This window comes from Hylaeus anthracinus, unplaced genomic scaffold (genome assembly GCF_026225885.1).
Source record: "Hylaeus anthracinus isolate JK02 unplaced genomic scaffold, UHH_iyHylAnth1.0_haploid 2, whole genome shotgun sequence".
Lineage (NCBI taxonomy): Eukaryota > Metazoa > Arthropoda > Insecta > Hymenoptera > Colletidae > Hylaeus > Hylaeus anthracinus.
In genome coordinates this window covers 3,941,629-3,966,046 of record NW_026534838.1, presented here as the reverse complement: position 1 = coordinate 3,966,046, position 24,418 = coordinate 3,941,629, and the positions used below count along the sequence as shown (strand labels likewise).

General features: G+C 32.7%; 5 protein-coding genes across 8 annotated transcripts; 2 read left to right on the top strand and 3 right to left on the bottom strand.

Annotated features, from left to right (window-relative positions):
• Nucleotides 1–20: 20 nt before the first annotated feature.
• On the bottom strand, nt 21–4,110 carry LOC128892885 (transmembrane protein 164). Its single transcript, XM_054153518.1, has 5 exons — nt 3,231–4,110; nt 3,035–3,151; nt 2,899–2,977; nt 2,697–2,797; nt 21–2,632 (listed from the first exon to the last, which is right to left on the bottom strand). Exons 1-5 carry the CDS (start codon nt 3,546–3,548, stop codon nt 2,348–2,350), a joined length of 900 nt encoding a protein of 299 aa, XP_054009493.1. The 5' UTR covers nt 3,549–4,110; the 3' UTR covers nt 21–2,347.
• Nucleotides 4,111–4,195: 85 nt separating this feature from the next.
• LOC128892874 (tubulin-specific chaperone D) lies at nt 4,196–10,143 on the top strand. Its single transcript, XM_054153489.1, has 10 exons — nt 4,196–4,713; nt 4,798–6,478; nt 6,566–6,769; nt 6,853–7,017; nt 7,089–7,213; nt 7,290–7,643; nt 7,727–8,029; nt 8,130–8,448; nt 8,933–9,258; nt 9,736–10,143. The coding sequence occupies exons 1-8, from the start codon at nt 4,372–4,374 to the stop codon at nt 8,409–8,411; spliced, it is 3,456 nt and encodes a 1,151-aa protein (XP_054009464.1). The 5' UTR covers nt 4,196–4,371; the 3' UTR covers nt 8,412–8,448; nt 8,933–9,258; nt 9,736–10,143.
• On the bottom strand, nt 8,459–11,307 carry LOC128892882 (alpha-(1,3)-fucosyltransferase 10). Of its 2 annotated transcripts, XM_054153513.1 has the most exons (7): nt 10,636–11,304; nt 10,368–10,407; nt 10,137–10,261; nt 9,715–9,934; nt 9,351–9,540; nt 9,097–9,274; nt 8,459–9,017 (listed from the first exon to the last, which is right to left on the bottom strand). In XM_054153513.1, exons 1-7 carry the CDS (start codon nt 10,711–10,713, stop codon nt 8,529–8,531), a joined length of 1,320 nt encoding a protein of 439 aa, XP_054009488.1. In that variant the 5' UTR covers nt 10,714–11,304; the 3' UTR covers nt 8,459–8,528. The 2 variants fall into 2 exon arrangements, with proteins under 2 accessions (XP_054009488.1, XP_054009487.1); XM_054153512.1 differs by having other exon boundaries at nt 9,351–9,934; nt 10,636–11,307.
• Nucleotides 11,308–11,348: 41 nt separating this feature from the next.
• On the top strand, nt 11,349–15,818 carry LOC128892877 (zinc finger protein 800). The gene is given in 9 exon segments (XM_054153496.1): nt 11,349–11,523; nt 11,848–11,879; nt 11,882–12,234; nt 12,553–12,828; nt 12,906–13,056; nt 13,161–13,301; nt 13,375–13,526; nt 13,603–14,110; nt 14,355–15,818. Coding segments are annotated over 9 exon segments (2,880 nt in total). The 5' UTR covers nt 11,349–11,509; the 3' UTR covers nt 15,608–15,818.
• A 440-nt stretch (nt 15,819–16,258) lies between these two features.
• On the bottom strand, nt 16,259–24,264 carry LOC128892870 (mediator of RNA polymerase II transcription subunit 14). Of its 3 annotated transcripts, none has more exons than XM_054153481.1 (19): nt 24,104–24,264; nt 23,606–23,786; nt 23,363–23,495; nt 23,087–23,260; nt 22,692–22,997; nt 21,949–22,607; nt 21,489–21,856; nt 20,967–21,389; nt 20,737–20,880; nt 20,493–20,636; nt 20,242–20,414; nt 19,945–20,139; nt 19,584–19,847; nt 19,228–19,474; nt 18,784–19,154; nt 18,540–18,698; nt 18,195–18,464; nt 17,851–18,114; nt 16,259–17,770 (listed from the first exon to the last, which is right to left on the bottom strand). In XM_054153481.1, the coding sequence occupies exons 2-19, from the start codon at nt 23,752–23,754 to the stop codon at nt 17,606–17,608; spliced, it is 4,608 nt and encodes a 1,535-aa protein (XP_054009456.1). In that variant the 5' UTR covers nt 23,755–23,786; nt 24,104–24,264; the 3' UTR covers nt 16,259–17,605. The 3 variants fall into 3 exon arrangements, with proteins under 3 accessions (XP_054009456.1, XP_054009457.1, XP_054009458.1); XM_054153482.1 differs by having other exon boundaries at nt 23,606–23,780; nt 24,104–24,260; XM_054153483.1 differs by lacking the exons at nt 23,606–23,786; nt 24,104–24,264 and having other exon boundaries at nt 23,087–23,211; nt 23,363–23,477.
• Nucleotides 24,265–24,418: the final 154 nt, after the last annotated feature.

The window sequence follows — 24,418 nt, the reverse complement described above, 5'->3', positions numbered from 1 at the left end:
AAGACAAAGATAACAAGAAATTTTTACTGAATGTTTATTTACACGTGAATTTTCGTACAAATCATTCCCCGTTTTGTATTCCCGTTAAGCATATAATCATAATCGAACGTTCAGTTTCTCTCATTCTACTTCTTCAAAGAAGTTCAAACAAGTTTACGCTTGACTGCAACCACCGTGGAAACTCAATACTCTTCATAGCTTACAAAAATATAACAATAGCGATCTTTTACACATTACTTCAAACAATACACAATCCGCTATTACCTCTCAACTTTTAAATAAATCTTGTGAATCAGATACATGTACATGAAAGATTCAAAATCACAGTGGTCTAATGACGAGTTAGGATCACAATAATTAAAGCTCCAAATTATCCTAGAATCGAAATTAAATATACATACTAGCTATAAAATTTAACCGCTAGGTTCCCAAAGCATATATGTATATATATATTAGCAAATGGTTAATAGAGAGCGGAGAAGGGCATGTTAATTTAATTTCGAATCCAACTTTTATCAAATTAAATACGATTAGATTTGGTTCATTAGAGAAACGAATCTTCCATACACATAATATTCTGTTAGTGCTTCTTTGGATGCATCTGGCAAGATAACAGGGCTACAATTCCAAGAAGTACATGTACTGTATACGCGCAATCCTCTTTTTACATACTACGTATGTACAATGTACTTTCTTGCTAAAGCCTTAGTATAGTGGTCTGAAACACTTATAGTACATAATAGCACATCCGTGATATATTTCCTCCCGGATTCTAGTTTGCTCTTATTATCGATGGAGTACACGTATTAAAAGTTTCTTGTTGCACAGTTTTGTTTATGTAACTGTTACTCTACGTGCTATGAAATACAATAAGTAGTAGAAAAGATCTTGTTATTGTGCTATATCGAGGTTTCAAATAAAACTTTTTCGAGGCCTTTATAATTGCATACTCGACATAGAAAATGTCCCCTCACAAATTAAATGTTATTATTGTTGATCTCTTCAATCCATCTTTCTGTCTTGAAATTTAATTCGTCGATACAAAACCCTGTTGTGTAAAAAGTGCGCACAGTTAAAGCTCAAAAGTTTGAATAAGTATTCCTGAAATGTTCTCGTATACGCGAATTGAAAAAGGATAGTTATAAAAATATAAATCTTCGTTTGAATATAAGTCAAACTTACATTATTGAAATGTAAGAAACGCGAAATTAAATTAGGAACCATAAAACAAATTTTTTGTTAATTTTTGTTTGATTTACATTATTCTACAGAAATATATTTGCATATACTTTCTTCTTACCTTTTTAAAATAGGAAATATATGGACTAAACTCATTTGTTAGTTTCGAGACTATCTTATTTACTTTTCGCATTATTTACTTATCAACATTTTCATGGGATCAAAAAATATATTTGAAGAAATTTAATTTCTGGCAATTAGCGTAATATCGCTAGCCTAATTTCGTCGATTATTTAAATTGCTTTTTGTATACCAGCTTCGTGGAATGTATTACGTAACCATGAAGATAAGTATGTCGCTGTGTGCACACTGTTGACACAATCTTATACAACTTTTAAGTAAATAAATTAATATTATCACGCGTCTTCGACTTTCCCTTATTAACATATACGTGGTTTACGTAGTATCACATTAAAACATAGTTGATCTTTACATATCACATTCAATCTACATTCTTAAAACTAAGAAATATCCCCCAAAAATAATATAGTGAACATATATAAGTCAAAATTAACTCTCAAACTTATTAGCATTAAAGAGTGTGATTTCTAAGTAGGACAGTATCCTGTGTATATTTCTAGTCACAGACACGTTAGGAATTCGTTTCACGAGACTAGCAGTGTCTCGTAATGTAAAACGTCTAAGTGGAAAAATATGCTACACAGCGACTGTAGCATTCAGTTAAAACCAGAGACAGGCACAATTTTATTGATAGAGAAACGAATAGTTATTTGGGTAAACTTTCATTAATTCAATGTAAAACATAATTTGATCATAGAATTCAGATTTAAACTTTTATTGAGCCTTTATTTAATAAGAATTTTGTCCATCTCTGGTAAAAACTCGTTAAATACTTCTTACGTATTCATTTGCAATTTGCGAATACCTAGTTATTACCACGATTTGTCCTGCACGTTCTTACCCACTGTATCCGATGGTATAGTGTGAAAAATGAGCTATAAACGTGTTACTCCTGTACAATTACGTACAGGCACAAGTTCATTTGGTAACATATAAACATATTTGACTCCTTTAACAAACAAGTACTTACTTAATTGCGGCAAAGTGTTCATAGAGATCATGTTAGCATGTATTACAAAGTATTAGACTAGTTCACACGTGCATGTCCGTTCCCAGAAATATCTGTATCTGCGCGTAACTTTTTGTTATGTTCGTAATTGTTTTTCTTTTTCGGAAGTGCAGACTCGAGCGACGATTTTACTTTAGTCGGTGGGAACCTCGTTAAAAAGAAATTGGATACGTAGCACAATAACTTGCATAGCAATGGGCATAATATTCCTTGGTGAACGAACACGCATAATCGATAATTTTGTCCTTCGAATGGGTCCAGAATAGCTGGACACAACATGTGACTGAGATTCACTTGTGTAGGCTATAAAGTACAAAAATAGTAATAAAAGTAAGTACAAATAATAATAAGATTAGTTTCAACATACCCAGGCAAGAGGTTGAAGAATCCAAAAGTGATATATTAAATTCAGTCCATAGCTAAAAACAGACCAGCTCATGTCCGATAGGGGCTCAATATTGTAAACACCTGAAAGTAGACAAAATGAAGGTATTCAATTAATATGATTTCTCTTTTTGACTTCTTAAAAAGAAGTAATATGTTACTAAAATTAAATTGCAAATAACTACCTCCAATCCTGAGCAAGTAATATGGGATTACTACCATCAATCCATGCTGAATATAATACAGAGCTTTGTCAGCAAATATCTGAAAGAATTCATGTTAATCTCGAGAAGAATGTTGAAATACTTTATTATAACTTACCTTTCGAGATTCAGTTTCTGGAAACAAGTATGCTAAAACTGGTCCATTCATGAAGTTTAAATGTATTCTGAAGATAGCTGTCACAGTCGGACTAGGATCTGCTGCCAGTAAGTACAACTGCATAACAAGAATAAAAGCAACAATTGTAAATAATCGTAACTCCTGTGTTCGAGGAAGCCCTATCTATTAAACGTACTTGTGCCAGCGTTGTTATGTGACAAGGATTAAAAATATATATAACTGTCCTGCTGGTAAATTTGAAACCTAACTCCATTCCCAATACTAGTGACATAACAAGCAACAGCACTCTTCTGCCAACTCGATCATGATCCACGTACGATGCCCGGGCTGGCAGTCTCATTCGTTTATAACCCCAAACAAGAAAGCTTATTATGAATATGGATATAAATAACGTTTCGATTATCCTTCGCTTTGGGCTCAAATAGTAAGCACATTCTGGTCCAACGTTACGTGGTATAGACACATTGACACCATCGTACGCCCATTCGAACATTTTTGACAGTTCTGTTTCTACGGAGGTAAATATTACAATTTTTTGATCGGGATTTAAAATTGACACTGTTCACAACTATCAATTTAAAAGTTCGTTAACTCTACAACAATTTTATCTCAAACGGTAATGACACATGTTTAATAAATAATAATTTAATATTTGAATTGATAAACTATTTACAAAGAAAGTGAGCAGAGAAGTGCTCTACCACAACTGTGGCTCTGCTCATGCTAGTAGTGAAGGAATTCAACTATTTTTTTAATTTAATTTTACCATCTGAGCAGAGCCATCTGTGACAAACTGTCCAAGTTTATAGTTATGTTTAATACTTAGCTGGTAATGTAGATTTCTATATATGGGTATATTATATTTCTTTATATTTACGCTTAATTTTAACTATTTTTATGTTTAGCCTGTATAAATTTAAGTTGAACTTGCCTTTTTTGGACCAAAAATTAAATATAGGCCCAAACCAACTCCATAAATTCAAATTACGAATGTACTGATTTTAGATTATTTATCAGCTGTCGCATTCGTTTCCCCTCTTGTAAACATATTATTTGTATCAATGAAATATTTCTGAAATAAATATTTATTGTTTATATTAAAGTGTAAATGTATATTTAATAAAATATACGAACTATTACGCCGCTACGCATGCGCCACTATTTGGTATAATTTTTCGTGAAACGTCTGAAGGATTTTCTTCTTCATATGTTTGTGTTTTTATAATTAAAATAAACTTAAATAATTAAAAACTTGGTAGTTGGATTAAAGACATCAGTTTTCGCGAATGACAGTAAGAAACTGAGAGAGAAAGAAAATGGTGTTGAGTGATTGTCCGGATCCAGAAGTAATTGGTTGTGGATTCAGTGCTTTTAAGGAAATTGATGAAGTGACTTCTCTAATTGCGGAACTAAAAGATGTTCACCTTTCGTCAAGTCTAGTTGAGAAAAATCGGGATCGATTTAATTTTATTCTGTCGCAATATCAGGACCAGAGACAATTGTTGGATCCTTATTTGGATGACATTCTGCAGCCATTGATCTCTATTATTAAGGATGAAAATTCCACAGAAAGCATACAACATAATGCTTTCAAATACATTTTCATCGTTATGTCTGTCAAAACGTACAAGAAGATCGTTACATATTTGCCACACGAGGTAAATGAATACATATAACTTTTTTGTATTCTATCATACGCTTCGATCTTCAAGCATACATTTATAATTATAAATTTCACACAGGTAGCAGATCTTCTTCCTGTTCTCCGAATGTTGGAGAAACAAGATCCAAATGATGTGAGCACATGGGAGACTCGATACGTACTTCTAGTTTGGCTTTCTATAATATCAAAAATACCATTTCCACTTTCGCGTCTAGAAACCTCTGATGTTGACTTTGAGCAATCGATAATAGTTAGAATTTTAAAACAATGCAAATTATTTTGCTTGTCAAAAGATGCTTGTGCTGTAGCTGCAGTTTTTTTAATTACTAATTTCTTGACTAGATCGGATGTTAAAAACTTATATTTGAAAGAAATGATAATGTGGTGTTTAGAATGCGTGGAAAACGATTCTTTAAGACATGGTCCTTTAGCAGTTATAGCAGCATTATTGAAACATACAGCAAGGGAAGATGTTAAACCATACACCCAAATAATTTTAGATAAAATTTTACATTTTCATCTAAATAATAATCCTGCCGATCTTATTAGGAAATTTGGGATAAAAATTGTACAAAGAATTGGATTAGTGTTATTAGGAACAAAACTTGCATCATGGAGATATCAAAGAATGAATAGATCCATATGTTTATCGCTTAACGCTAAACATATTAGCACCGTGAACAATTTAGAAAAGATTAGAGATGTTCCAACCAACAATGACGATCAAGATATTCCATCTGCAATAGAGGATATTATTGAACAGCTTATACAAGGTCTTAGAGATAAAGCAATTACGATAAGATGGTCTGCTGCAAAAGGAATTGGAAGAATAACAGCAAGATTACCAATGGATTTAGCAGATGATGTAGTAGGATTTGTACTGAATCTTTTTTGCGGTCGTGAGTCAGATTCTGCTTGGCATGGTGGTTGTTTGGCATTAGCAGAATTAGGAAGACGTGGACTTCTGTTACCTCATCGTTTAAAAGATGTGATACCAGTAGTTCTTCAGGCTTTAGTATTCGACGAGCCGAGAGCATATGGATCAATTGGGTATTTAATTCGAGATGCCGCGTGTTATATTTGTTGGTCATTTCCCAGAGCATATGACCCTGATATTTTTCAACCATATGTACAAGAAATTGCAGCTATGTTGATAGTCGTTGCCTGTTTTGATAGAGAAATTAATTGTAGAAGAGCTGCATCTGCAGCATTTCAAGAAAATGTCGGTAGGCAAGGGAATTTTCCACATGGAATAGAAATATTAACTATTGCTGATTATTTTGAAGTTGGTGTTAGAAATCATGCATATTTAAAAATCAGTGCAGAAATTGCTCGGTATGACGAGTACACAAAGCCTCTCATTGATCATGTGGTTGCAAGAAAAGTCACACACTGGGATACAGCAATCAGAGAACTTTCGGCTAAAACGCTCTTTAATCTAACGCCAGCTGCTCCAAATTACATTAAGGATACAGTTTTATCAAATTTATTAGATATGTTAAATTCTATCGATTTGAATATCAGACACGGTGCTGTAGTAGCAATTGCAGAAATTTTAGAAGCATTGCACAGCAGCTATAACGAAAAAATTGAAAATATAATTGAAGCAACAGCCATAGAAAATATAAGAAATATAGTAAACACTTTTCGGAAAAGAGGGCAGTTCAAAGGACTGGGAGGAGAATTGATGAAACAAGCTTGTGCTGTACTCATAAAAAAATGCTCCATTGTCCATTTGCCAATCTCCACAGAAGTTATTTGTAAGCTAATACTATCCATATGTTATCATTTATATCACAAAAGTTGAAAATATAATAATTAAAAATAAACAAATGTAACTTCTGCAGATGACTGGCAAAATCTTTTAGAAGAATGTTTGGCACACGACGTGTTTGCGGTTAGAACAAAAGCAGCAGAAGCGCACACAGAATTTTTTCTAAAATACTATGCTGATATAGATACCAATTACCGGAAGAGCGTAATTGATCGTTACCTTGATAATTTACAATCGAGTAATCAACTTGTTCGAATAGGTTTTGCACAAGCCATAGGTAACATAAGAATATTCTTATAGCTTAGAATGTTGTAAATTTAATAGGTGCTATTATATACTAATTATCAATTATTTCTGTAGGATATTTTCCTTTATTTATAATTTGTGAAAGGGTAACCGATGTGATAAAAGCTCTCATCAAATGTACCGAAATATCAGAAAATACTCTAAAGTGGGCAGAGAGTAGGAAAGAAGCTATACATGCATTAATAATGGTGTGTGAAACATTGGGAGTGAAAGAAGCAGGTTTGTTTGTTTTTGTAAAAATAAAATGTCATTGAGAACATCAGTTAAATAATTCCTTCCCTAATTTTCAGATAAATGGCAAGAATTTGTGCACAATTTATATGATTGTTATCTGCAGTCGTTGAAAGAATATACAGTAGATAGTCGTGGAGATATAGGAGCATGGGTACGAGAAGCAGCAATGACTGGTTTACATGTGAATATAATTCCTTTATAATAAATATAGTTATTCTTAGCACGCCACTTAAATATTATTCTTGAAATAATTTTAGATGTTAACAAATCTAGTATTTCAAGCAAAATTGGTGTCCATATTAAACGAGGAGTTGATGGCAAATATAATTGGTGGAATTGCACAGCAAGCTGTAGAAAGAATTGACGGAATTCGAGCGCAAGCAGGAACAGTTTTCAGCGCGCTCATTCATAATGATCCTCCGCTACTGAACATTCCATACCTAACTGAATTGAAAAGTATCTTTCCGTATAACGAGTGTAAAGAAAATATAGAATGGCGAATGGAATCCACTACTTTTCCAAGATTTGTTAAAATGTTATCTTATCCTCCTTATACAATGCATCTTCTACGAGGAATTATATTTAGCGTTGGTGGTTTAAGTGAATCTCTGGTAATTATTATTGGTAGAAATAAGAATAATTGAATTCTCTTGTGAATATTTGATTTTTTGTTAAGTTTCCATTTTGGTTGTAGGTTAAACATTCTAGCGTTTCTTTATTTTCTTATTTACAAGAAATAGACGAACTAGGTCTTAAAAATTTATGTTATAAAATTTTGAGCATTTTTGAAGAAAGTCACAAAAATGAAAGAATGATCTCGTCGATCCTGGCATTTCTGGATCGCTTACTTAGTTCTGGCTGTATTCAAATTGTTCTTGACGATTTTAAAAATGGCATTTCAGAAAGAATCTTAATGTTACTTAAACAGGAAATAAAAAATACGAGTAATACCAAGTTGCTAATTATCAGTATAAACGTCTTTTGTCAGCTGCTTCAGGTATTTCCATTACTTTTACTGCTTACATTTTTATATTACTTTGCATAGAACAAAAAAACCATAAAAATCTTATGATAATTATTTTTTTTTTTTTTTTTAGATACGCGGAGTGGTTGCAAAGCGAGCATTTTGTCAGTTGAGTATTTTTCTTTGTCATAAATACAAATGCATACGAAAAGTAGCTGCAACGAAAACATACGAAGCTTTAACTCTATACGGGGAAGAAATGGATATTCCTGAACAGAATTTAGTTAAAATTTTGTTTGAATTAAATGTCACTGATTGGGAAAGATCAGTGTCTGAACTTCGACCAATAAGAAACCAACTTTGTGATTTGATGGGCGTACCTACTCCTATTTTGCAAAACATGGTTGTGAATTGAACTTTGTCTTATATTGTGTTTTACTTTAAAGAAATTGGTAAGTGAAATTTTGAAATACGAAATTTATTTAATTGTAACAAAGTTGTTTGTTAAACAAAGTAGAAAAACATTAATACTTTAATCTTGGTTTTGACTGTACAATTCCATTTTGTCTTTTTCAAATTTTTCTACGCTTATTGTAAGATTATTTTTTAAATGATAAGTTAATAATTTCGCTCCAAATTTTTCTAAAATCCATTGTTTTGTCCACCAATTATGGTAATCAGTCCTAAATGTTATAGGATTTCTAGGTAGCGGACAATCGTAATGTGATGTATCAATAATTTTTTTTTTTCTTTGTTCATTGGCTATTTGTATATTTTCGCAAACGAAACATTCAAATTTGTCTACGTAATTTCCAAATTCATTTCCAATCCATTCTCTATTTCTTTCTAACGTTTTCTTTAATCTTTGATTATCTATTTCATAATTGTCAAACAATTTGTGTGATAAATATTTATCATATTCGGTTTCGTTCGTAGAGAGATCGTGTATAAAATTGGCTAGACTTTCGGGATCTTTAAAATCAAGAATTGAAATTGCAGACATGTTATTTGGAAGCCAGTCCTGAAAGAAATTTTAATGACTACGTTTCGTTAGTTTCTGAGTACATATAAGCAGTACTCGTTGAGATAAGTTTTAATACTTTAAATGTTGGCGATCCATAATACACAGGTACAGATCCAACGATAAGAGGTCTCCATAACTTTTCCGTGATATAATCCTGACAGACTGCATTTTCAAAAGCTAACGTAAATTTATAATTACCAATGAAAGAGAGAAAATCATCACTGTTTAATATGTCGAGGTAATTGTCCTTTAGCCTACATTCAAATTACTTACAAAATTAATACGATAAATGCAATTGGGTTTGTTTTTGAAACAGTAGAATAAGTTCACCTTTTATCGAACTGAGCATTATTCAAACATGTGCCATATGAATCAACGCGTATGTACTTCATTAACTCAGCAACATACACATCTCTATTACTTGCAGTATCACAATCAGATTGTATATAAAGTAATGGTGCAAGATTTTTTGTATGCATTAATTCAGTCTTTTTTTTTGTTGGTATAAAATACTTTTGATCTGAAATATTAATTTCTAAATAATAAAATATGAAGAGATTGGTAGACCAGAAATATTTGTTATTTCTTAACCAATTTATAATTTTTATTGCATCCTCGTATGGAATCCAAATAGAAAATATATAATGGAGAAAAGTGCAATTTCTTAGCAATAATTTTAATATGTTGTATGTACCTAATAATTCTGTAATTCCAGGTAGATAAATCAAAGTAAGAGGTACATCGCTGAATCTGCTAAATGTTGAAGAATATGTAAAAAGATTCAGAGTTTCTTGTTGAACTAAAATGGGGTTATTCCTTGGAGATTCCTCATGAATTAAACCCCATGGAACTCTATCTGATTTCCATTTCGGTAAATCATTAATTTGAAAATTGCTACCGTAAAAAAGAAAACTCTAAAAATTAAAAAAAAACGGAAAATACGACATTTTTAATAATAATTCGATTGCTTTATGTACTATAAAAATATAAACAATTTATTAATGATAAATTTTGTATTAAAATCGATTGACTAATGTTTACTTGATATTTTATTTAATTTTTAAACGTTCTTTGTAATTATTTAAATTTAAATGGTATTGGAAAATGTGTCATTACACTTATCTTAGGATGATACTGAAAAGTTCGATTGCTTGTAAAATAACACGAATAATCTCCACATTTTCTGAGTATTCCATCATTTCCAAATGGTGTCCACCATAAAATCACAGGTACTTCTTCTCCTAAAAAGAGCATTAATAAGAAGTACTTATTAACATTCTTTTCATTCTTATGCATTTATTTTAAAGGAACATTTATAATGTTAAAAATTCCATACATTTCACATACCCAAGTTATGTAGTTTATTGTCAAATTGAATTAAACTCATCTGCAAATTATTATAATCATGTAAATATTTTCACTTTTAAATCAATATTTAGTAGTCACTTTCAACAAATTTATAGTAATAAATAATACTCGCTACGATATATTTTTTACTGAATTTCATCATTTAAATTAAAAAGAATAGTATTCTTTATAAATAATATTTACACATTTATGTATGTATGTAATTATGCAATAAAAATTGTGATATATTGTACTTTGTAATATATACCTGGTAAATTATTATACTTGCAGCAAAGATAATAATTGTTACAAATACAAAATACACTTTTTGATTGAAATACAACATTGTGTAATGTTTTGTTATAAAATCTTATATATTCAAAGATGATACAAATTGTTTAATTTCTTATATAGTAGACTCTAGATGTAATGCTATATAGACTTAAGGAATGTGATATAATTCCATTAATTCGTACCACACTATTCTATGTTACTATTCAAAGGCTACATACAAAATTACTTGCTCGACTAGTGGTACTTTGTATTATTATGTACTGATACAATAAATCATAATGCATTGGCATTCTTTATAATATATTTATGGTATTCTATTTATTATAATTCTATTATGCTCATCTTTATCTCTACTATTAATCTTATGTAACTAGAAATATGTGCATACTATGACATTAGAATCCCTTTTTACAAGTTCAAGTAACATAAGTACATAACCCTTTGGATTACAGTCTCAGAAGAAAGCTGAATAAAACTACATGTACACTTATTTCTCCAATGACTTCATCGTTCTTTATAAGTTGATCAAATGTTTAGTTCGATAAAAAAAAATGTTTAATGCACGAAACAATTTAAATAATAAACAAAAATATTATTTATCCATGCGATTGAAAGTGCTGCTCGTGATACTGTTTCATCGAAACGGTAGAGCTAAGAACTTCTAGATTTCGGAAAAATGGAGGTCGTACCCCGATCGAGATCGCGAATTCGTCTTGTATAATAGGAATTAAATCGCGTGATTTTTTCGTGAGAGAACTAATTTCTAATACACGTTTCTGAGTCCTGGTACTCTGTTTACTTTATAATTTGGAAATTTGAAAAGTGAAAACCAATTTTTATGCAGTAAAATGCAGGAGAGACGGTACTTCTATACTGTATGCTTTTCCCGTTTCAATTTCAAATCTGCGACTCTTTTTAATCTACGAGTAGACAATACGTATTCAAATATTGATTACCATTTTTAAACTATATTTACCAATGATAATCTTTTCAATCTGTTTAATATCACTTGCAGTTAGATGATTGTATTTGCTTAAATTCATTTCATTTTTAAGATCTAATTTCTTTCTTATATCTTGTAATACGCTATCATTTAATAGAATTTTTAGTCTAGTTAGTTTTTATTTTGTAGTTTACTTTGCCGTTGCATAACTTACACAATTTTATGAATCATCGACTCTTTCAGTTTTGACAAGATAGTACATTGGACGCACAACACTTGCAGAACATGAAATCAATGAAAACAAAGGCAAAGGCCAAAAAACATAATGGCAAATTTGGAAGAGATAAATTTCCTCCCAAAGAAGTTACTCCTATTAACCCGGACTTGTCGCAATTGCGCAAACCAATAGACACAAGTGTGTCGACTTTGTATCGTGCAAGCAAGGTTTTAGAAAATGGCAGTGATGAAGTTAGATCTATTTTGGCGTACGAATGCGATTTGGTATATGAGTGTCGCATATGTCGAAGCCTCTTCAGAAGCCTGGTTAACTTCATCTCGCACAAACGGATTTATTGTAAAGAAAAATTTGATGTCACATTTTTTAGAAATTCGCCAAACGATCATGATGCTGTACGTTCCACTTTGTATATTTCAGTGCAAAGGCACTTAAAAATAATCTAATATAATGTCTTCAAAATCAACACATTTATGTAAACAGTGGCACTATAATTCTAGAGCTAGAAAAAAGAACATTTTTCTTGATAATTTTTACATACATATATAATAAAGTCTACATACTTATGTGTAACGTATATGCTTGACTGTATCGTACATTTCTGGCCTATCAGCCTCTTGCTCTATAGTATACAAAAATAGTTTTCACAATAAATGTGTTGATACAGATTTAAATATATTCTTTTTATTATACATACTTTAACTATATTACAGATTCTTGTGAGTAAACCAATTATACCAAAACCAGAGAAAATACACCAAGAAGTTCATGGAAATGATAGGATCTTAAGAAGTCAAGTTCCTAAAGAAGAGGAAAAGAAGGATCTGACTTCTGTTGTTAGTATGTTACAGAAGAAGCAATCAGAAAGTTTATGTGTCAATGTAGAGCAGCCATACTTTGAAAATGTACAATCTAATTCTCCTGCAATTTATCAAACTGTTGAATCAATAATTTCAACTCAAAGTTATTCAGATTTAATGAAGACACAGGTGCAGTTATGAATAGTTAATTCAAAATGAAAGTAACTGATGAGATAATGTCACTATAAATATGTGATTTAATTTAGGTAAAGGAACAAAAAGATATGATAAGCAAACAAACTGCAGTATTAGGCCCAGATGGACAAGTTTTACAATCTAATCAGGAATGCAATGGTAATAACCGTAATAATGGAGAGGGTGATTATACTTCTGAAACTGAAGTTGTTTGTTCTACATGTATGTCATAATTATTTTGAAACATACCTAGAAATAAATACCTTCTATAACAAGCTCAATTACAATAATGTTTTAATTCGCTTCTAATGGTCTATATTTGTTAGGCGGAGCACGATTTTCAACAAAGAAGACATTAGCAGTCCATACGAGAAGAATGCACACATCTCATAAATTATGCTATCTTTGCCCTTGTTGTTCTAATACATTTGCAAATACTTGGAGCGTATATCGACATCTTTTCAAAGGTACTTACGAATTCTACGAATATACGTACCTTACCTACATATCTTAATAAATGTTTACCAATATACATTGCAGTTCACAGAAAGTCTAATAAACAAGTGCGAAAACTCAGATCACAAATTCAAGAGAAAGCATTTATTAAGGATACGGTTCAAGAGGATTTGCAAGCACAACAGAATGCAGAAAAAAGTTTAACAAGTGAAGCGCTTCGAGTTAACGAAACACAGGTACCTTAACTACCATAATAAGTCTGGAGTTCCTACTAAAGTATTGTTAATTCGAAAATATTCTATATGTTAACAGGAATGGATGGATCAGTTAGAATCTGATGCAGCATTACAAAGATGCGGTGGTTGTGGGAAACGATTTGATCGAAAGGCAGCATTATCTGCTCATTCGCAGTACTGCCACAAGCGTGTCGCAGCCTATGAAAGTACAACTAAAATGAAAAAGATCAATAAAATATCGCCAGATCGTGTTATAAGTGAAACCATTATTACTTCCGAATCTTCGAATAATAGCAATAACGATGAAATGTCTATTCGTGTCGAAGCAGTTGGCAGTCTAAGTAAAGCAGACTGGGATTTGTTAGGAAATGATGAATCAGTTGCACAGAGTGAAACCAGTGAAAATGTAACAGTTGTCACGAATGAAAAAGAGGAAAAAACAATAAAATATAATCCTTTTCCTGCGAGCGATGGCTCGGACCCTTTACAAATTGTGTACACTAATATAAATAAACATAAGACTAATGTTGGAAGTAGGAAAAGAAAAAACAAGGACAGTGCGAGGAAGTTAATTACCAATATAGGTGAGATTATTATTTTTATTCCATACAAAGACAAAGAAAAAGCTTCTCTTCCAGGGACCAGTGGTCCCCCAATAGCTCGGGTACCTCGGGATTGCTAAACCCGTACTGTAGCCACAGCCCCTGAGGGTGTAAAGAATATAGTAAATTCGTTATTTTACTGGTTTTACTCGTTTAAAATTCATTACTCAATTATTTATTCTGTAATAAAACATGTACTATGAAGTAACACCTTTTTTCTTTCTAGTTAACGATGCTACATACATACCTGTAGAGGTAGATGTTGAAAAAGAAACAAGAACCGAAAAAGTGGATCATGTACTAGTAATGGAAACAAAAGTGGCTTCTATAGTAAATCTGCAAAAACTGCAGTGCCTTTTATGTAAACAAAAATTCACTTCGGTGACTAATTTAAAAAGACACGCTGCCATTCACATAGGTTGGAATCGTTATCAGTGTAAACTTTGTGATTTCAAATGCTTCGTTAAGTGCGACTGTGTCGCGCATTGTAATAAAGTCCACAACGCCCAGAATAATCGTATTACTATAGAAGAGATGATAACGCAGATTCCAGATAATCAATATATACGTGAACAAGATATTACATTAGACGTAAATAACATAGAAAATGAGTTTCATACTCCCAAAGCTGTGGAAATTAGTATCTCTCCAAGGTATGTCGAACCAGAAGTTCAACTGCAAGAAAAAGCAGTAAATGAAATAGAAGCAGAAGTAGAAGATGAAACAAAAGTAAAAGGAAAAAGTGAAGCGGAAGGAGAATCAAAAGTAGAAGGTGAAGTTGAAGCAGAAGAAGCAAAAGTAGAAGATAAAGTTGATGCGGAAGAAGAAGAAAAAGTAGAAGGTGAAATTGAAGCAGAAGAAGAAGCAAAAGTAGAAAGTGAAGTAGTAGATAAAAATTTAGTTACATTTCAAGAAATAGTTGATTTACATGTAGAAGATGAAAATATTTTCAACAATGGTACTCAAGGACAGAATACTCTGGGATTGGATCCTGAGCTTAGAAAAATGGTGATGGAAGTTATTTTTGGATCTTCTGAAACAAATTCCACAAAAGAAGAAGTAAAAGAAACACCTGAAAAGTCCAATTTGAAATTACAAAATACGGAGGAGATTGAAACACAATCTAAAAGCTCTGATTCGAGGGAAAGTAGCGATGTTACATGCTCGCAGGACAATTCAAAACCCCAACGTCCTATTCGCAATAAGATAAAACCTATGAATAAAGATTTTATTTATGATTTAAATGGAGTAGTGTTTAGAAAGGATGGTTTAATTATGAGGCCCTTGAATAAACCACTTATGAAAAAACCTCTGCTTCAAGAGGAAGATAATTTAGAGGACACGGAACAAACGTCCAAACGTTTTAAGAATGATGAGATGCCAATTCTTTGCGAAAACAGTGTTACAGACAAATGCGACATAAAATTTACCAGAGAACGTTTAAAGAGTAATGTTACCTTTTCCCAGTGTCATAGGTAGTTAAAAGTGTATCATACATAATTCAATGAATTGATCGTGAAAATATGGACTTTTAGTAACTAGTAATTGTTTAAAATAATTACGTATATGTATTGTAATATATATATAATTATCATTTATTGTTATTAACAAGGTTTTGGATATTGCTGAATATTAATGAATGATCCTTCAAAAATAAATATCGATCTGCTTTGGACGATTCATTCTATTATATTAATGTTATACATGCATACCCCGTTTTATGTCGGTTCGCACTTGCACCATTTTTCAATTATATATTATCGTTCGTTTTTATGATTCGTAATCCGTACTTCTTGTTATACATGAATAAAAATAAATGTTATAATTTCTTTACATTTTCATATATTCTTTTTTATCTTAAGAATCGATTACGAAAAATCTATGCGAAATATAAAAGTGTAATTGTAATTGTTGACATTCGAAGTTTTAAAGACACATGAAATCCGATGTCATCTAGTCATTTCCGAAAATGTCAGCGTTTGTAACAACAACATTAGTTATAATTAAAGTTTTTGTTAACTGTTGGCAAGGCAGCGTTTTATTAGCGCGCTACTAATCCTTGGAATTTTGTTTTACCCCCGTTTTCCCTTCTGGTTTTAATCTAAAAGTCTATAGAGCATGAGAACTCGGGGAAGAATGAAGGCACCGTTTTGAAGTAGTAAGTATGGTCTTTATTCTTAAAGTCGAAGAGTAGTTATAAACAGTTGATTTAACGAATATTAATAAAAGTTTAACGATTGATTGTTAAACGGTTAATCGTACCAAAGCTTAGTTAATTAAATTTGTTACGATAGGAAACTGTATCATATATATTTATCAAGTAAAACCTACAGTACTAAAATAAAAATCGACCTATTATTACAATATGTAATTCAGTTACATACACAGAATATGTTACAAAATGTACAAAAATCACTTAGCACTTTGAATATTCTTGAAATGGGATGATTATTTATTAATAAATTTGTCTGGCCTCACACTTCAATGCGAAAGGAAAAGGAAAGTCATCTTTGATCTTGATCTGATTTCAATCTAATTACTTTATACATCGTACTTGTTCTTCCTAATCTTTGACTATGCTATAATTTTTGTATTTTTCAACTTTGTATAACATTTAGTTATAAATTTAAGTCTAATCATAGAATTCACTTAATCTTCGCTTCAACTAAGATGTATTTCAACTATTTTGGTTGGTCAAAGCTGTCGAGAAGTAACTCAACCAAAGAAAAAAAAAAGTACGTAAATTTTTATTTCCTGTGGTAGTTCCTACTTTGCTCTGTGTTTGGTCTACCCAGTGTTCGTTATAAAATCAAGTAAAATAGGACGGATTTAGTCAATGGGAAATTGAATATAACATAACCAACCAAAATAGTCGAAAAGGAATAGTATCACAGTCATTATTTAGAATAAAAAGATATTTACTTATCCTAGGTATGAATCATAACTGTACCAAATTAAAAAATTTAATTATAATGGTCTTAGTAAACTAAATATGTGAGATTGATTCTAAGAAATTTTAGAAAGTTTATTCACCGACGCAATGTAAAATTTGTACTCTGAAATAATGTGTAATACGACTCTTCTTACGGTCAATTTTATGAATACAGGTTTATACAAAAATACAAGATAATTAAAGGATAGATGGATTGTATTAAAAGTAAATTTTATTCAGTTAATAAATTACACTTACCTAAAGACGAAGCTGGGTCCGTCTATCCTTAAATTATCCTATAACACTGTTTCTGTGATGTGTACAAATTCGTATGAACAAAATTTTAGCTACAATCTTTACAATGGCAGAGTTTATGAGAAGATTTTTCCAAAACAAACGTTCTCTCGAAACAACTCTCCTAAAATTCCCCGAAATGGTTCATTGAATAAGAAAACGCACATGTAGAGCAGACATTATGATACAACTTAGTTCATCCATGTTGATTGAGTTGGTAAACAGAGGGGACTAGGAGAGTAAAGTGTGTCCTATTGAGGTGGTCCACCCATTATTCCCATTGGTGGCATACCTTGGATCCCGTAAGGACCTTGCGAAGGGCCTTGATTTCCAGCCATAGGGGAATGCAATTGCATTGCAGGACTTTGAATTTGCTGCGTTGGTGTTACCTGTCCTCCAGCTGGTGATGGAACTACCTATAGATACCATTTTCCATGCACATTTGTTGCGTTGCATATATGTTGCAAATATATTATTTACATAAATATCCACTTACTTGAGACATAACTGGTGGCTCTGATGGAAGAGTCAAATTAGCTAACAAGTCCCTAACAGCAGGAAAAAGAGAACATTCGGATTGATTTGCACCGTATTCAGCAAATCTCTTTAATTGAAGGGATGCAGCAGCCATTGCAGAAGCTGGACTAGGATCTCGTTTCTCGGCCAACTGTGTTACGTTCGTGCTAACATCGTAAACTAACGGTAAAACCAGAGAAGGTGTCTCTCCCTGGTACGGTAATCCAATCCTTGTTATTTGTAACTAACAAATAACGAGTTTAAGTGGTTAAACTACAGTATACGAAGATTGAGATCATAATAAGCATTACTAAATATACTTACAAAGAAAAGGATTTTATTCCTGCAAACAAGCACGGCTGCCATACCAGTCGGTACAATTGGAGTACCAGAAGGAGGAATCCTTAAACACCATTGCACGTTCCATTTAAGTTGCTGCTGTTGTACTAATCCAGGTACTAATTCCAATTTCATAATTTGTACAAAATCTTTTAGAACGTTAAATGGTACATTCAACATTCTACCAAAGCCAGAAAGTGTGTTTGGTTTATATGGTGGAGCTGCTGCTCTTGTGTCAAAAAATTTCTCTATAATCTATAAAAAAAAAAAAAAATTAGGGAAAAGAAATTTAAAAAATAACAAGATTAAAATACAGATTATGAATCATACTTGTAACTCTTCTAGTGTCCATTGATCTTTATGCTCTGGAAGAGGTTGTACTTTTATATGAAGGGATTGCAAATGTTGTGGATTCAAACCAACTCGGCATTGCAGGCTTTCCACCTTGAACTGTACAATTCCTGGTTCGGTGCTGTTGATTGCAGTTAACTGTAAAAATTGTTTATAATAATAGCAATGAATATTTTCATTTACATATAAATAAATATAAATAAATTGAAATTAGAATTCGTACACAATCATCGGTTTGTATGAATCGTTGGAACTGTCTTCGCATGTAAATACATCCTAAGAATCTTTCTAGTGGAGAAAGATCTGGCCCAGGAAGGCCAGAAGGGTGTGGCGAAGGACAACAAAGTAGTTCTAAAGCTTCATGAGTAAGTAGAGTAGGTACAGCGCCAGCCCATGAACGTTGTGGAAGTACTCTCGAAATATGTGTTCCTGCTTTATGATCAGAAGCTTGAGGGCTATGTAGAGCAGCATGCCCTGGACTCTGCGCAGGACGTGCAGGAGATGGCCTAGGTACATTGGGCGATCCCGGCCAATTTGATGCTGCTGGTGATGCCATACTCTGTGTAGATGGGAAAGGACTTCCGTCTATGTGTCCTAAATAAATAACTAAATTAGTACGAAAATACCAAATGAATTGCATATTTACATATATTTATTTGATACTTACCAGTTTGCATAAAAGATCCTGCAGGTGAGTGACCAACTTGAACGCTACTACAAGGTCCAGGCGATGATGTAGGCATCAAGCCAGCTGGACTAGGAACATGCATTGGATTCAGAGGACTATTGGCAACCAATCCAGAACCCGGCGAAGGATGTGGCAGCATATTAGGTGTGTTAGGTGGAAGAGATGGTGGCGAAGCCAAATTGAAAGACGTGGCTGGGCTACTTCCAAAACTCTGGTGTTGATTTGTCTAAAAATTGTATAGACACGAAATCATAACAATGTGTTTCAGAAATTAATATTCGATGTGAATTACGTAAATACGTATATAGTCCTAAATGATGAATATAAGATGCTACCTGTGATATATTAGTAGTGTGAGGGCTGGCTGGTGTGTGAGGATTACTACCAGAAGGTGGAGTAAGTGGCGGATGAAATCTTAAACCATCTCGTTGTTGTGCAGGTGATTGCGGTCCACTTCTATGGTGGCTCAGGAAACCTACATTCCCACTTCCACTACCACCATCGCTATCCATTGTTACAGGAGATGGGGGATTGTCATCCTCCGACTGAGATCTTCTACGAAATACTGCACTTTCGTCCACATATTTCGATAAAAATGCCTATGCAATAATATAAATGCATACATGAATTATAGAAAATAAAATATGCATAATTCTTTTTTATTTTACAACAAATAGAAATTTCTATAATTTTCACCTTGAGGCCTTGTGTTGGGGTAAATTCGTCTACAACGTAACTCCTATCAAAACGACTGTATGCTCCGTCTCTTAGGCTCACCAATCCGCCACCTCGTAAACGCAATTCCAAACAGTACATACCCTGATATGCAATTCTAACCAAAGTTACGCACTGTGGCATAATGGTAAAGGTTTGTACTGGTACTTGAGGTCGCTGTAATAAAGTAAAATATAAATATAATATAAAATCTCACAAAGTTATAGATTTATCGATTGAAAATGAGTGTTGAGAAACCAATTAAATTTAAAGTCATACCGAATTGTAAACGCAAAGCTGTGGGATAGTGGGTAATTTACTGATCGATGTAAGAGGTTGAAGCGTTTCGTGAAGAATGTGTGCAAGCTGTGCTAAATTTCTATGCCTATTCAAATGAGCCTCAAGTTGTTCCTTCATAATCGAATGAGCGTTAGTTATAGTGCTCGTTGGACCTGTGTATTCACAAAAATATATTTCTAACTTATTGCAAAAGTAGTTCATTAATAACGTACTTATAAAACGATACTTACTTTTCCCAAATATTAACTTAAATGTTTTGTCGTTTGTATTCCATTGTACAGTAACAGTGGCTCCGCGGTTGGGACCATAGGCTAAGACTAATTTACTATAGTTGTATGATTTTATACTAATCATATTGCGTAAACTGTACTTCTCTGAGTTATACAAATAAAAAAAAAAAAAATGAAGTAAATCGTTATTACTTTATATATTGTTGACATAAACATATATTTTCAATGAAGTTATAAAACTTACCCATCTTAAAATATTCTGCTAAATCATGTACTATAGAATAGAGATGTACAATCTGTGCCCAATCATTTAGCAACGCATCTACTGTGCGCGATACAGTATCTGCTGTTCCCATTTCGTATTGGAAATATACAGGTCTACGTAGCCCTAATATAAGTCATGCAAGTAATTTACATTTAAACCACTGAAATAAATTAAACGAATAAATTTTAAAAATTGTTCGATGATATTACCTTGTTCCTTTGGATGACTACTAGACAGAGGGCTACCATAAAACACAAACTCAGCCATCCATGTTTTGGCCATACCTTTACCTTGTACTCTGATTGAAACGCTGAGCAATCTTTTAAGAAGTGCATGCCACGCACAGTCGAAACTTATCGCAGTAGAAGGAGCAGGTAATTGAACTAATTTTAAAACCAATGCAGTAGCATTTGCTTCGACTTGAAGTCCTTGGTGAGCTATGTCTCTCCTAGTCAATTCTTGTGCTAGCGTTACAAAAGGTATTCTTTCATCGCAAAGAGCAACAACGTGTGCTAGCTCCGGAATAAAGTATGCAGGCTGCTTCGATCTTCTGTTTTGTAATGTAGCACTGGCGTCAGTCCTTCCGCTAGGTCCAGTACTTCTGCGTTTAATACTGCTGGTTTCGGTAGATTCTGTGAGATATTGACTAAAGTTTCTCATTTTGTCCATTATGTAAAATAAAATGGTAATACAACAGTTTAATATAATTATAACACGTAAAATAAACTGACCACTATCAACGCTGGTGAAAGGGCCATGGGTTATCACGAAAGTATCAAATTCAATTAGACTTTGAACCTTTAAATACATCTTTGGAATCTCTGTTTCGATACTATCATCCTGAAGATCATCTTCAACTGAACTGTGCTTTACCACAGCAAGATGAAACGAGCATTCAATCTCGCACAGTGAAGTTTCTTTTTCTTTGAATGCCACTATCAAGATCACTGTAGGATGCCGATGAAGTTGAACAAACATGCGATGTCTACTAATTTTAGCCATTGGATGATCAGGATGATGGAGGACTGGCAAACGCTCGTGAGAAGTTGCTGGAAGATGTTGCAATGTTTTCTCGCATCTCCTTTGTGTTATCCAAAATCTGCAGTGTATAATAAAGTAAAGCAATATATGAAGAAACGATAAAAGGGAAGAGTATATGATAAAGTTAAGTTAAATCGAAGAAAGACTCACCTGAGCTCTGATATCAAAGTAGGAAGACGAGAGTGGTCACCATTTAAGGCAGCTGTTAATTCAGGAACTAAAGGCGCCTTGTACTGAGGTACATGACATTGTAACATTCCTGTATGAGTATCGACAGTAACCAAAAGATGCTCTGCTCTTAAACAAGGTTGCAAAATTGGAACAGAAAGAATTGCAGGTGATCCAGCTAAAGTACATTCGACATCTTTCAACATTGTCTGTAACTCTTGTTTCAAATCTAATAGCCTACTTCTAGTGCGTACATAAATTGTATGCACCAACAAACATTCCATCGATAACTGGTCAGATCTAATTGCCCTGTCCGCTATCTCGCTTTCTTTATTACCTAAAGATGGAACATGTACAATTGCAAGAGATCTAGCTGGATCATGTTGATCAACCTGTACTGTAAGCTTGTATCCCAATTCTGATCGAGGATCTTTATTAGTTAGCTCTCTCCAATATGACACGGAAAGACATTTTCCGGGAGTATATTCGTCTACGTGAATGTGATCGTCCAACCTGTCTCGTATTAATCTCAGTGTTTGGGAATAAAGTACTTCCAACTGAAGCGATTGGCAGAAATAATGCAAAATGTGATAAACTTCTGATAATGGATTTGAACTGTCCGCCAATCTTGATTGTACTACCTTGAAATTAAAATTATTCGTTTCAACAGTAAATAACAGAGGAAAGCCATTTAACGACATAGTAATTTAGGAAAACAGTAATACTTGATGCACATAGCGTGTTTGCAGTGGATGGACTAAAGCTTTCCCATCTCCTGTTTCTCTGTCTGAAACCAAAATTTCCAATTCTAGTAATCTCCAGGGCACAGTTGGACCATCTCCCATAACTGTAAGCGATACTGAAAATTCTTGCTCCACAAGGAATGTTACTCTTCCTGCTTCAATTTTCAAGTTACGCATTTGTGGAAGCAAATTTCCAGTTACTAATCTATGTTGAATAACTTGATTTAGTCTCTGAAGTGTACTTCTTTTTTCTGCAGGTGTGATTGGATCTGGAGGAACAATTCTTTCCTAATAAAAAAAAAATTGTACAAGTTCTGTTAACGTTAATTAAAAAATTGTTGTTGATATAATAATAAATATTGATAAACTCAAATTACTCTTATGCACGCCGGTAGACGACTATACGTTCCAGTTGTCAAAACTTCTACAGCAGCAGGAATATGGAAATTAGGTAACCTGGCATGTACTAATGTTTCTCGAGCCATTCGTGCAAGCATATCAGCTGTATCGACAAAAAGCAATGACTGCTTATCCAAGAAAGCCATTATATGCTGTCAATGAAACTTCTTTTTAGTCATTCAATAATGTAACAATCATATAAAAGTACTGGGGCAATATGAATGTAAATAAAATAATATTAATTTTCAAAGTACCGCAGATTTGTCAACTTTGGAAGCACTGTTAGCCCATTTAACCAATGCTAGTAATCGTACATATAATTGCCTAGTTCTAGCTGAGAAGTTGTATATCTCTATTTTACGTTCCATGTCAGTTTTTCTAGGCAATCTGTAAACATATACATATATTACATTTTCAATCATCAATTTATATTATACATTATAATATACATTGATTTTAACAGTGCAGCAGTATGTTAATAATATAAATCTACTTACAATTCAGCTAAAACTGTAAGTTCATGATAAGTTCGTTGTATGATAAAATCAATAAGCATCCCAAGGGAAATAGAACCGCCACGATTCCCTTCTTGTGGAATATTGTTGGTAACCGGAGTTTGATGATCTTCCAAAGGGACTGGAGCCATTTTGTGCTTTACTTTAACTAATTAATCTAAAACTTACCAATTATTCATTATTAAAATAATAATTAAGACTGGAGTATTCATTAATATTCATAATGTTATATTTTTATACAGTAAATAAAAATATTACATGGTTATTCTGTTTATGTTATTTTTTAACTGACTAACATTAATTGCAATATATATATGCAGGTACATATGCAAGGTCGTAAACTGAACATTTGTAAACATGTAAATAACATAAAAATGAATTACTCATTTTTACAGCAATAAACTATCAACAATGAAAGTACATCAAAGTTTAATAATAATAACAAGAAAGAAATATAATGTTAAATAAGTGTTATCTTACCCCTAACATTTATTATTCCACATCGAACATTAAACAATTAGATACTAAGCAATAATATAATAAGTGCAAGCACCAGCAAGTGCCAGCAAGCACGAATCTCTTCCAAATTGATCATGAACTCTGAAATGATCTGAAAAGATAAACTTGCTATCGTTTTCTGTCTTTATTATTCTTGAATATAGCTGAAAGTGTACGATGGAAAAAATCATACCGTCTTTGGGGAAGTTCACTAGCTAGGGACAACTAGGGACCTCCTACCCCTTCTCCTCTACAAAGAAATGCTGCGAATTTTGAATTTTTGAATCACTATGAAAT

Excerpts from the sequence above, each read along its gene's own strand:
- LOC128892874 (XM_054153489.1), top strand. The coding sequence starts at position 4,372 with ATGGTGTTGAGTGATTGTCCGGATCCAGAAGTAATTGGTTGTGGATTC. Across the intron at positions 4,714-4,797 it reads TTACATATTTGCCACACGAG|GTAGCAGATCTTCTTCCTGT; the intron begins GTAAATGAATAC and ends AATTTCACACAG. Across the intron at positions 7,644-7,726 it reads GTGGTTTAAGTGAATCTCTG|GTTAAACATTCTAGCGTTTC; the intron begins GTAATTATTATT and ends TTTTGGTTGTAG.
- LOC128892885 (XM_054153518.1), bottom strand. The coding sequence starts at position 3,548 with ATGTTCGAATGGGCGTACGATGGTGTCAATGTGTCTATACCACGTAAC. Across the intron at positions 3,152-3,230 it reads ACATAACAACGCTGGCACAA|TTGTACTTACTGGCAGCAGA; the intron begins GTACGTTTAATA and ends CTTGTTATGCAG. Across the intron at positions 2,978-3,034 it reads CAGAAACTGAATCTCGAAAG|ATATTTGCTGACAAAGCTCT; the intron begins GTAAGTTATAAT and ends GAATTCTTTCAG.
- LOC128892882 (XM_054153512.1), bottom strand. The coding sequence starts at position 10,713 with ATGTTGTATTTCAATCAAAAAGTGTATTTTGTATTTGTAACAATTATT. Across the intron at positions 10,262-10,367 it reads CAATAAACTACATAACTTGG|GAGAAGAAGTACCTGTGATT; the intron begins GTATGTGAAATG and ends TGCTCTTTTTAG. Across the intron at positions 9,275-9,350 it reads AATGCTCAGTTCGATAAAAG|GCTAAAGGACAATTACCTCG; the intron begins GTGAACTTATTC and ends ATTTGAATGTAG.
- LOC128892870 (XM_054153481.1), bottom strand. The coding sequence starts at position 23,754 with ATGGCTCCAGTCCCTTTGGAAGATCATCAAACTCCGGTTACCAACAAT. Across the intron at positions 23,496-23,605 it reads CTTACAGTTTTAGCTGAATT|ATTGCCTAGAAAAACTGACA; the intron begins GTAAGTAGATTT and ends ATATGTTTACAG. Across the intron at positions 19,475-19,583 it reads ACACTACTAATATATCACAG|ACAAATCAACACCAGAGTTT; the intron begins GTAGCATCTTAT and ends TACAATTTTTAG.